Genomic DNA, 12,467 nt, shown 5'->3' with positions numbered 1-12,467 from the left:
CGCCAAGACCGTAGGATCCTACACAGTGCCGTAGGGGACCACACCGCCACTTCCCAGCAAATTAGGGACACTGTTGCCCCTGGGGTATCGGCGAGGACCATTCGCAACCGTCTCCATGAAGCTAGGCTACGGTCCCGCACACCGTTAGGCCGTCTTCCGCTCACGCCCCAACATCGTGCAGCCCGCCTCCAGTGGTGTCGCGACAGGCGTGAATGGAGGGACGAATGGAGACGTGTCGTCTTCAGCGATGAGAGTCGCTTCTGCCTTGGTGCCAATGATGGTCGTATGCGTGTTTGGCGCCGTGCAGGTGAGCGCCACAATCAGGACTGCATACGACCGAGGCACACAGGGCCAACACCCGGCATCATGGTGTGGGGAGCGATCTCCTACACTGGCCGTACACCACTGGTGATCGTCGAGGGGACACTGAATAGTGCACGGTACATCCAAACCGTCATCGAACCCATCGTTCTACCATTCCAACACCGGCAAGGGAACTTGCTGTTCCAACAGGACAATGCACGTCCGCACGTATCCCGTGCCACCCAACGTGCTCTAGAAGGTGTAAGTCAACTACCCTGGCCAGCAAGATCTCCGGATCTGTCCCCCATTGAGCATGTTTGGGACTGGATGAAGCGTCGTCTCACGCGGTCTGCACGTCCAGCACGAACGCTGGTCCAACTGAGGCGCCAGGTGGAAATGGCATGGCAAGCCGTTCCACAGGACTACATCCAGCATCTCTACGATCGTCTCCATGGGAGAATAGCAGCCTGCATTGCTGCGAAAGGTGGATATACACTGTACTAGTGCCGACATTGTGCATGCTCTGTTGCCTGTGTCTATGTGCCTGTGGTTCTGTCAGTGTGATCATGTGATGTATCTGACCCCAGGAATGTGTCAATAAAGTTTCCCCTTCCTGGGACAATGAATTCACGGTGTTCTTATTTCAATTTCCAGGAGTGTATGTCTGTAGTACTTTAATACTAAATGAGCTAAACATTTATAGGTAAAACTTCTTCCATGCAATAGGACAACTTTTCCAGAAAGATGTTCTACACCTGCATTCAGTTTTAGCCTTTCTCCCTGAAAAGTTTAGAGTATCATTGGGTAAGTGACATAATACGTCTGTAGTAGCATTATTCAACCACTTTTAAGCTGTAATCATTTTAATGAAGAATAATGAAGCTAATATTTTCTGGTAGCATAGTATTATATATGTCTTCATTCCTTATGAACTCTAATGGCTTATTACAATAAAGTCACAAGGGAACATATATACTATGACACTGTACTGAATACATCAAATCCATTAAAGACTTGCCCACAAAATTATCGAGGAGGGTCAGAACATATTATTGTCATGGCATGCTTCTGTACAATGAAGAATTTCTTCCTCAAGGATAAATTCTCCTATAAGTTCACGATATATTGCTGAATGAAACAATGCGCTTAGTGATTTGACACACTCCAAGGCCTCCAAGAACAACGAATGCTAAATCAGCTGCACTGAACGATGTAAGAAGTTTTAAAATGTGTTCCTTTTACATTTAAATTTTTATCAATATGTACAAAAATTCGGAAGGCAGTAACTTCGTTGACACATTCCAGTTGATGCTTTAAATGTATCAGTGGTGTTGAAATATTTCTTGTTAAGAACTGAATCTGGTGTGTTTTCTAAAATTAAGAAAGATCATTCTAGAAAATCAGTCAATAATCGTACTAAACACATGTTTTAAAATATTCTCCGTTGCTGAATCGCTATTGGAATTTATTACAACACTTGTATTGTGTAAACTATAAACTGCACTGGTTTTCATGAAAACGAATTTTTGCATTCTGCAAATTAATTCTTTATTTTATTGATAATCCAGGCGCCTTTCGCCTCTTTCTTTCTTCAGCAGACATTTTGCGGTATTACATGATTTTTTAGTTTCACACATAGATTTCTAAGTAGTCCAGGGAAGTGTACTATAATAAATTAGAGATACAGTGTAACATCAAACTCAGAATTTGAAAGGCATACAATTTCTTCAGTGTGGAAAAGCGGTTGAAAGTCTATGCTTTTTCGTGCAGTCATTATAATTTTCGAAACATAACATATCAACCGCTGTTTTCCGTGTTTGATGTATCACTTGTTTCTGTAGGTGATGCCAAGTTTCCCAGTTTTTAGTTTCCACTTGTATTATGTATGTCTGCATGTCCGTTAATGAATGTATCTATGCATGTGTGTGTGTGTGTGTGTGTGTGTGTGTGTGTGTGTGTGTGCGTGTTGTGTGTATGAATTTTTTTTGTATCTCTTTAGGGGAATGGGATTTGTGATCACTATTACCACGTTTTCGTACTAGTTAATCAGTTACTGTAAACAGTGAGTTGTTTCTCATATTCGGTTGGCCATATAATAGTAGTGTCTTGTCTCCCTTTGACGGAGCGTACAAGAAAAATAAAGTCCGTTTGCATCCTGCAGCTAGTACCATTTATATACAGGTCCTGCGAAAAACGGCAACCACAAGAAACTCGGAGTAATTCCTAAATTAAATGCTAGATCATTAACATATACGATACACAACTCATCTTTCGCACACAGTTGATGAACTATGAGCAACGTGCTACCGACGACACATGTGAGGTGGATAAGTTGTTTCATTATATGGTTTATACTCATAACTAAACTGTGTGCAAGGTTTGATGGCGTGCTATTATTATAATTTCGGACGTGGTGTGAGTTTGCAGACATCGCTGTTGCCGTCCGCGCCGCACCTACAAACCTCACAACCCTTTTTGAATGTCGAACCAGGCGTACAATTCGCGGCTGCAGCACATCAAATAGCAGTCATTAATTCTTGTCCCTTGTTACTAAAGTAACCCGTCGTTCTCCACGTCTGATTCTCAATGCTGTCCCCATATGTGTTAAGTGAAAAGCCGGCCGCTGTGGCCGAGCGGTTCTAGGCGTTTCAGTCCGGAACCACGTGACTGCTACGGTCGCAGGTTCTAATCCTGCCTCGGGCATGGATGTGTATGATGTCCTTCGGTTGGATTAAGTAGTTCTAAGTTCTGGCGGACTGACGACCTCAGATGTTCCCATAGTGCTCAGAGCCATTTGAACCATTTTTTTGTTTTTTTTGTTAAGTGAATGCACTACCGAAAAGATTTAACCGAAAGGGAACCAACGTAATAGCAAAATCCCTAGAAGAACCAAACAGGTACCACCGCATCTTCGCTATGGCAAGACCTCATATACGTAACTTGTGGATGATAACTGGACCTCGTTTGGGGTGATAAGTCTCGGTTGATAGTACGAGGACTCACTTAAGGGAGAGAAAGTACGTTACATTGTTTTCTCTGACTAATAAACAAATATTAATAGAGGAAACAGAGATTCGTACAAGAGCAACGAGTATCATTAGTGTCCATTGGATACATTACTAAAACAGAAACATAAACTACGCTTATTGGAGATGTTTGAGTGATTGAGGGAGGCAGGAATGAAGTGAATGCTAAATAGCTTCTTTACGCATGTTCTTTGGTGAGGTTACCAGGACGTACAGTTTTGGAGGAAGGAAAGTGTACTGACCCGGAGAAATGGAACACGACGATCGGTTACCGCAACTGAAGAATATCATGCATGTTGCGTTGCTTCTTGGGGTGGACACTTTTTTAGGAAATTTATTGGTGGCTTTGCGGAGAATGCAGTTTCCCTTGACAACCAGCATAAAAAGTGACGTAAGTTTTTGTGGGGTCTTTCCCAATAAGCTGTGTTTGTGCCTTTAAAACAAATGTTTTGATCATCATCGTTATTTGTTTACCTACATCTCGAGAGGGTTAAATGAACTGGAGAATGAGCTGGAGGCTATCTTGAACGCCATAGGTTCATATTGGAAACCGACGGTCAAGTCCTCAGTTGGATGAAATCCATATCAAGGAAAACTAGTCGCATTTCCAGGTGAGCTCCCAAGATTTTTAAGTTTGAAGTCCATAATATCATGGGCTTGGAGAATGTTGTGGCTGACGGGCTGCCGAATGTTTGTGAGGAATGAGAACAATCAAGGAGATATACAGCTGCTGCAAATTGGTGCTTTGAGGCCCCCGCTGACTTCATTCATTACACAAATACCTCGCCTGTTTCGTGACATTAGAAAGTTTCATGATGAGGATGAACGCCTTATAAAATTAAGGAAAGGCTATAGAAAGGAGAAACAACACTGTGATTAGTGAGACAAAGAGTTGTGTTGTAAGGTATGTGGGAGGAATGAGTTGAAATCATTATGCCCAAGAAACTGGTTCCCTTGCCGTTCTGCTACTTCCACGAATGTGGAAGGTCTGGAAGGAAATGAGACAGCAGTTTACTAGATTAAGAGTTAACCATGAGATCTGTAAGCGGAAATGGTGTTGTGAGGTGTATGCTGTTAGTAAGTCAGTACAAAATAGCAAGAGCGGATATTTGGCGTCGAAGTTATTGTAAAGACCCTTTCAGCTAGTGACATACATTTTGTGGGGCCATTGCCTAGATCGAAGGCAGGAAACAGATATATTCCAGTTTGCTTGGACAGCTTCGTCAGAATAGTCTGGTTATTATTCAAAAGAGCAGTGATCCCAGAGTTACAGTTAATTTTTAGCACAGTTGTACTCCAGAATCTATGGCGACTGATAATATGATCACATTTATCACACATAAATTTAAGCAACACAGCATATAACAACACCACCTTATTATCCGAACCCATCATATGTTGAACGTATTAATAAACACACTAGCTCCGCACTGACAGCCTGCAGCGATTACCGGAATGGATAGGATCATTCCCTCCCCCGGTAAATAATGGCGTTTAATACCACGTACCATGAAAGCCATCAGTACACATCTATGAGTTTGCTTGTGGGGTATCGGGTACCCACTCGAAACCCACTCGAACCTGCACTTTGTAGTCTATTGACGACGTTTTGTCTGAGAAGAGAAATGCTCGATGAGTGCATATATAATTGTCGTGGACGAAAAGGAATATTACGGAGACACATAAGATGAAACTATGCGCGATAATGCAGGGTGGCAACCATACGCTCACCGAGCTGGTGGCTATGATTTTGTTAAGAGTTTTCAGAGAGTCAGTATAGCCTTCTGTTTAGGAGACTCCAAATGGTCAAAGAAGTTAAGGGTCATTTCTCTCAAATTAATCTACATTCTCAGGGCCAATCTGGGTTTCTCAGCTGGTTGCCGAATTAAGGACGGGGCTGGGGGAGAAGTACGTGCATGCCACACTATTGCTTAGTGTGAGGTCAGAGGTTGGCCATACTTCCTGGAGTCTTGTGGTCTATTCTTTCTTGTTGTGGAAGTGCTTACCAGGCCGCAGTGGGGACACGGAAATGGGCACTCAGTCAGTGCACAGAGACAAACGAGGAAAGGCGTTTACTCGCCGACATGGAGGAGCGCTGCCGCAAGTTTTGAATGTGGTTTGTTTACTGGGGCAGGTCGCACACACTGAGCGATCGCAAGTCTGCTCTATCTCTTGTGGTTCCCGGAGGCAATGCAGCCTGAACTTATGGCAGTGACAGTAATGTGACTAGTCAACTAGACCACTAGGCGAGAATTTGGCCATGATGTGTGTATGCTTGCGATAAAAACAGGTATTGTGATTTAATTTATAGTTACTACTCACAGATTTTGCGCTGGTAGACTCTTTTTAAACGGTTTTCAGGGATTTGTGTGGTTCTGTGTAGGGACTGACTTATATTAGTATAAATTAATAGGCAGTTGTCTCATTATTTTCACTATTATCTATGAATGACTGTTAGCAGCATTTTAATGTTCTTCTATAATGACAAGCTCGTTTGAGTGCACTTGTTGATGCACAGTCAGCGTATTATACTTGTAAAAAGTACTACTATACTGTGTAGTTGCACTAACAAGATAAGGTTCCCTGTCGCTAATACGGAGTTGTTTCAGGGTAGTCTGTGACATTTCTTTATGTTCATGGGAGCATGAGTGGACTGATGTTCATATGTCAAAGCATATGTTATGACAGGATGAGCGCTTTGGATGCAATGGGCTATGCAAGAAATCGCTATCCTCATGGTTCTAAAAATACAAGTTTGCTGCTGATCTCTTTGTAAATTGTTAAAATTGGCATACATTTTTGTAAAATACAGTTCAATTGAAATTTTATTGGATATTAAAGCTAAGTAGTGGTAGTGATTGAAATAGGTTCTTTTAGAAGTTGTTTTTATAAATATTTCATTTTTAAAGCTGAGTAAAAATTTGAAGTTCTTGTTGTGCTAATCATTATGCTTATGCTTAATTTCTTGTGACATTAAATTCTGTGGAATTTTATTGAGCCAGAGTGTTTACAACGTTTTGCTGTCCTTAATTTGATTTCAGTTACAAGGACACGTTTAGTGTTCAAGTGAAATTGCACTTTTGTATTTATCTTGACTCAAGGTATTAATAGATAAACAAGGGTTCAAATGTTAACTTCAGGTGAATCGATCGATTTCACCATTTTCTCCTGTCCACCCAAGCCACCACACAATGGTAAGCACTCAAATATTTTTTTCATTTATCAAAATTGGTTCAATAGCGTTGTTAATGAAGAATTTTGCATCTAAATAATTTCTTCTGTATTAATTATCCTGCCTCCCAGTTACAGATTTCCTATGTACCAAATCTTTTGCTAATCATAGAGGATTTATGGTCTTTAAAGAAGTACTTTTCAAAAGAAGAGTATGCAGTTATAGTGGATAAGACGGGAAACAGTGGATCAGTTACTTACAAGAAAGTTTCTAACACGCCAAATGATACATATACTACACCTAAAAGAAAAAGAAATAACTGGAAAAAGTAACATGGAAAAATTTATAGACTTGACAAACGCTCATCAATAAAAAATAAAATACAACAATTTGAAGTTGAGGTCCAATCTCTAAACTGCACAGTAGTTTGTGTGAAGACGTAAACATGAAAACAAATATCATAAACGAAACCAGCAGCACTCTATAAATATCCTTCAGAGTACAAGCATTTTCTTGCTGGCCAATAGTACAATAAGGGTTGCTAGAACGATTGCGTCAGTAATTGACAAATAGGTCACAAATACGGGCAGGGATAAGTGTGATGCAGTTGTAAAAGATCGTTGACCAAGGGTACATTTTTGGCAAATAATAACACCAAAATCGTTTATGGAAAAACTCCCTAAACTGCAGGCCTGCAGAAGACATTTAACAGAAATTAAATTAAAAATTTTTTCTAAAGGACAATCAAATCTGTCTGGGATAAAGTGGATAGAAAAGCTAATGTAAGTGTGAAATTTTCAAAGCTCTGAACATTATCTAAACTGAACTTTGAAAGGACGTTTCAAAAAGTATCCACATCAATAACAATGTTTCAAAAAACAAATGGATAACAGTAGGTGTTAGGAAGTTATCCCAAACTCTTAAGTACCCCACTTCCATTAAAAAGTGTCATAAAGAGACAGAGTTCTTAAATTCTTGTCATAAGTGCAGAAAGAATTATAGAAAAGCACTCTTTGCCCCATGTTCCTATTCATAACGAATCATACTCCTGCTATAACATTCTCTGCTGCTGTTGATGAACCCAAGTTATATTAATATCCTCAGTGACAAAGTGTTGCCCTTTCTTCTACATCTTCATGTCGAGTATACGAAGACTGCTCCCGTCTTCCAAGGTAACAACTAAACCAGTCGCTCTTTATCTTTTAGAAAATGTGAAACACAGTATTAGGAACATTGGGTGAAATGTAGGAATCAACATAGCCGCCGTTTGGTATTTTTATGGAAACCATTCAGAACTGAATGGCTTGTGGGCTGTCTTCCCCTACACACTGTGATAGTTGTCAAGGCACACATTTTCAACATGTCCCCAATGAAGTACATCAACGCCTGTTTGCAGCTAGGGTGTCCATTTAATTATCATTTCATTTCTAGCAAAGCTGCATGGTCATCCAGGGTAACTGTTCTTTCGGGAACAGATACTACCGTCATATATAATTATTACTACCGTATGTGGTCTAATCGGCCTCCTACAGCAAGAATTCGGCACATTTTACCAATAAATGAAACGCCTTAATGGTCCAGCCAGAGGACACATAAGTCAATTTCGATGGGTTATCGCTATTTACTATGGTTCCGGTCGATGAAGTCGTGCAACAGGTGAGTGGGCCACTTGCTGTTGGGTATTCGAAGCATGTGACGTCACACCACTGCCCGGGAGTACCGGTAAACGGAATTTTGCTGCTGCAAGGGCCCGATACAGGGTGTGAATCGGACACAAAACTACGATCACCCTTGAAAATGTCCTCTGCGGATGGGGACGAAATGTTGGGTTTCAATGTGAAAGCCATTCGTCTACGGTGTAATAGCCCGGAATGTTTTATTAACTGTGAAAACTTTTCATCGCTTTTCATTAACAGCTGGTTGCCAGACTTTGCAGCCAGGAGATATTTTGTCAATATCTATATGCCATATTTTCTAGACAAAATTTCGTCACAAACAACAGCATCATATGCGAAAACGTTTTTACGGTAGTACTGTTAACAAGTAACCGTAGATAAAAATAATGTTTAGTTATATTCCAGGAAAGAAAAGAAAACATTGTTAAGAACAGATTACAGACCTCTGCGCACACGAGGTGGACACGCCTTGAGAGTGCAGGCAAACGTTTTGCCGTCATCGCTGCACCTACACGTGTTGCAGTCTTGCAGGAAGGTGGTCCCAGGTGTGCAGCTTTCTTCTACAGTAGAGGTAACAGTAAGGACATGTTTACTGCGCGTTAAATGGATTACCATTTATATGTTACGAGGAAAATAAAATTGTGAGAAGAGTAGTCTGCTGACCTGTTTGCGGTTTGGGTGGACATAACTTCAGGGTACAGGCCGCCGTCTTGCCGTCAGCACCGCACGTGCAGGTGTTGCAGTCCTGGAGGAAGGTCGTCCCAGGGGTGCACTTGTCTTCATCTGTCGTACATGTAACAGCCGGCATTAAAATGGCGTATCACTTACAACGAGGAGCCAAAACATTATGACCACCGCGCGTCTCAGCGTCGCCTGACAGCGTCGTGAGCATGTGAAAGTGTAAGAAACGTATATGAATGGAGCAGAGATGCATAGGGAATCATTCTAGAGACGACAGACGCCGCAAGTGAGGAAATCCACTGACGCAAGTGAGTGCCAGCGGCATTTTCAAAGAGGGCACAGCAACGCATGGAGCTTCAGAACACACGCCTGCCTTTCTGGAGGGAAACTGCCCCTAAAGGCAGGCTATGATCAGCGGCATGAGAATGCAGACGGCAATGGAAACCACTGCATTAAATAAACGTAAGGTGAGTCTACAGGATGTCTATCTTGTAGTTGTAAAGAGTGTCATGATGATATCTCCATTATTAAAGGTTCCGGTGTTGTTCCACATTCCGATCTCCAGGAGGGGACTGCCGAGAGGGAGGTGACCAGGAGAAAAATACTGAATAACCAACCAGAGAACAATGTTCTGCCGCCGGAGTGGCGGAGCGGTTGTAGGCGCTACAGTCTGGAACCGCGCGACCGCTACGGTCGCGTGTTCGAATCCTGCCTCGGGCATGGATGATTGTGATGTCCTTAGGTTACTTAGGTTTAAGTAGTTGTAAGTTCTAGGGGACTGATGACCTCAGAAGTTAAGTGCCATAGTGTTCTAGGCATTTGAAACATTTTGACAATGTTCTACGAGTCGGGGATTGGAACGTAAGATGTTTGAACGTGGTAGGTTCAAAAATGGCTCTGAGCACTATGGGACTTAACTGCTGTGGTCATCAGTCCCCTAGAACTTAGAACTACTTAAACCTAACTAACCTAAGGACATAACACACATCCATGCCCGAGGCAGGATTCGAACCTGCGACCGTAGCGGTCACGCGGTTCCAGACTGTAGCGCCTAGAACAGCACGGCCACTCCGGCCGGTGAACGTGGTAGGGAAGCTAGAAAATCTGAAAAGAAAAATGCAGAGGCTCAATCTAGATGTAATGGGGATCAGTGAAGTGAAAAGGAAAAAGACAAGAATTTCTGGTCAGATGAGTGTATGGTAATATCAACAGCAGCTGAAAATGGTGTAACAGGAGTAGGATTCCTTAAGAATAGGAAGGCAGGGCAGAGACTGTGTTACTGTGGTTGTTCCTATCAGGGTCTACAGCAAACCAACACCGACAACGATAGTTCAGGTATACGTGCCGACTTCGGAAGCTCAAGATGAAGAGATAGAGAAATTATATGAGGATACTGAAAGGGTAATACAGTACGTAAAGGGATATGAAAATCTAATGGTCATGGGGGACTGAAATGCAGTTGCAAGGGAAGTAGCAGAAGAAAAGGTTGCAGGAGAATGCGGGCTTGGCACGAGGAATGAAAGAGGAGAATGACAAATTACAATAAATGTCAGCTAGTAATAGCGAATACTCTCTTCAGTAATCACAAGTGGAGAAGGTATACTTAGAAAAGCCGCGAACACGCTGGAAGATTCCAGCTGGATTAAATTATGTCCCAAGAGAGATTCCGAATCACATATTGGATTGCAAGGCATATCCAGGAGCAGATGCAGAAGTACAAAAAATTTAATAATGTTGAGAGTAGATAAAAGTTTAAGAGAATTATCGGGAAATGGGATACTGAAACATTGAGGAATGAGGAGGTGAGTTAGAATTTCGCGAAATATGTGCATACCGCGATAAAGAACACCAGAGCAGGCTGTCCAGTTGGAGAAGAGTGGACATCTCTAGAAGGGGAAATAGTAGATGTTGTACAGACAAACACAGTACAAGCAAGGAAACTGCAAAGAAACCTTGGATAACCGGAGAAATACTTCAGCTGACCGACGAAAGAAGGGAGTACAAAACCGTTCATGAAAGGACAGTACTGCAGTAATATAAGTCACTTAAAAATAACATAAATCGGAATTGGCGAAACAGCTGCAGAAAAATGTGAAGAAACCGAAAGAGAAATGTTCGTCGGAAGGTCTGATTCAGTTCTTCGGTGAAATGGAGAGCAAGGGTGGCAATGTTAAAAATACAATGGAAATCCCACTATTAAACGAGAGGCAGAGCAGATGGATGGAAAAAGTACAATGAAGGCCTATAAGAGGGGTAAGAATTGTTTGATGACGTGACAGAAGCAATTTAACTTGATACGTAGGACATAAGGCATCCAGATTTAGAGTCAAAATTTAAAATAGCTTTGGAAGACTTGAGCTCAGATAAGACAGAAGGAATAGATAACAGTCCACCGGAGTTTTTGAGATCACTGAGGAAGGCGGCAACCAATCTACTGTTCAAGCTGATGTTTAGAATTTATCAGACAGGCGACATACTATCAGACTTTTGGATACGTATCATCCACACAATCCTATAGATTGGAAGAGAAGTACGAGAATTACTGCAGTAATAAGCTTAACATCTCTTGCATCCAAGTTGCTGACGACGATAATACTGAGGTGAATGAAAAAGAAAATTGAGGATTTCACTTGATAATGGAAGACAGACTGAAGAAAAATAAAGACATGTTCATAACATCTCTCGACCTTGAGAAAGCGTTCGACATTGTAAAATATTGCAGAATGTTCGAAATTCTCAAAAAAAAATAAAAAATTATAGAAGTAAGCTGGAGCAAACTACGGGTAATATGCGAGGGACGTTCAATAACTAATGCAACACAATTTTTTCTCGGTCAAGATCGGTTGAAGAAATATGGAATTTGTCGTGGGACATTGTGGAATATTCCGGCATCAGCCCTTATAGTTTCATTAGTTACATGACGTTCCCACAGGTGACGAGGCTGTACAATGGTGACGGAGGTGCGTTCCAAATAGAGAGCTGTCATTGATATTCATAGGACCTAGCAGAATGTCTGTGGACACCTAGAAGCGAAAAGAAGCATGTTGACTCGTCGGGCGAGGCGTCTGTCATCATCGTAATAACGTCGCGTAAACCTGTCCGATCTCCCGCGTGGGTGCTGATGAGCGCGCAGTTGAGCGTCCCACAAACCATCATCATCATCGTCATCATCATCATCATCATCATCATCTGCCGTCTGCCGGCCGGCAGCACACAGCTGCGACTCCTGCAATGTTGTAAACTGAAGAATAACTTCAGTGTGTTCGTTGCCACAAAAATTCACACGAACTTCTCCTTCTCCATGACAACGCAAGGTGTCACACAACTGCGGACGCGAGAGAAACGGACAAATCTCCAGTGGACCAGTGGACTCTTCTTACTCATCCACCCTATAGCTCGGATCTCTCTCTCTCTCTCGTTTTTTTTTTTTTGTTTTTTTTTTTTTTTTTTTTACGTTCGCTCCGACGTTGACTGGTAGAGTGGTACGATGTGGCCTAAGGTGGGGTAAGGCCTTCGCATTGAATGGAGGTAACGTTCATAAAAAGGGTTTCGTAGCCAAAAGAATGGGCAATAAACTGACAAAACAAAATTGCTTTCAGTAAGAAATGT

The 12,467-nt window shown here is 41.9% G+C and overlaps 1 protein-coding gene across 2 annotated transcripts in view; it reads right to left on the bottom strand.

Annotated features, from left to right (window-relative positions):
- Positions 1-12,467, bottom strand: part of LOC124711957 (pacifastin-like protease inhibitor cvp4) — a 77,191-nt gene that overhangs the window by 11,022 nt on the left and 53,702 nt on the right. For both annotated transcript variants that reach the window (XM_047242227.1, XM_047242229.1), the window contains exons 6-7: positions 8,841-8,960; positions 8,621-8,737 (exon numbers count right to left, since the gene is read on the bottom strand). In XM_047242227.1, the coding sequence (XP_047098183.1) occupies positions 8,621-8,737; positions 8,841-8,960 (237 nt within the window). The remainder of the gene's footprint in view (positions 1-8,620; positions 8,738-8,840; positions 8,961-12,467) is intronic.

The sequence above is a fragment of the Schistocerca piceifrons genome, chromosome 8, assembly GCF_021461385.2.
Source record: "Schistocerca piceifrons isolate TAMUIC-IGC-003096 chromosome 8, iqSchPice1.1, whole genome shotgun sequence".
Classification (NCBI taxonomy): domain Eukaryota; kingdom Metazoa; phylum Arthropoda; class Insecta; order Orthoptera; family Acrididae; genus Schistocerca; species Schistocerca piceifrons.
Note: the sequence above shows the minus strand (reverse complement) of the source record. Positions and strands in the feature narration are given on the sequence as shown.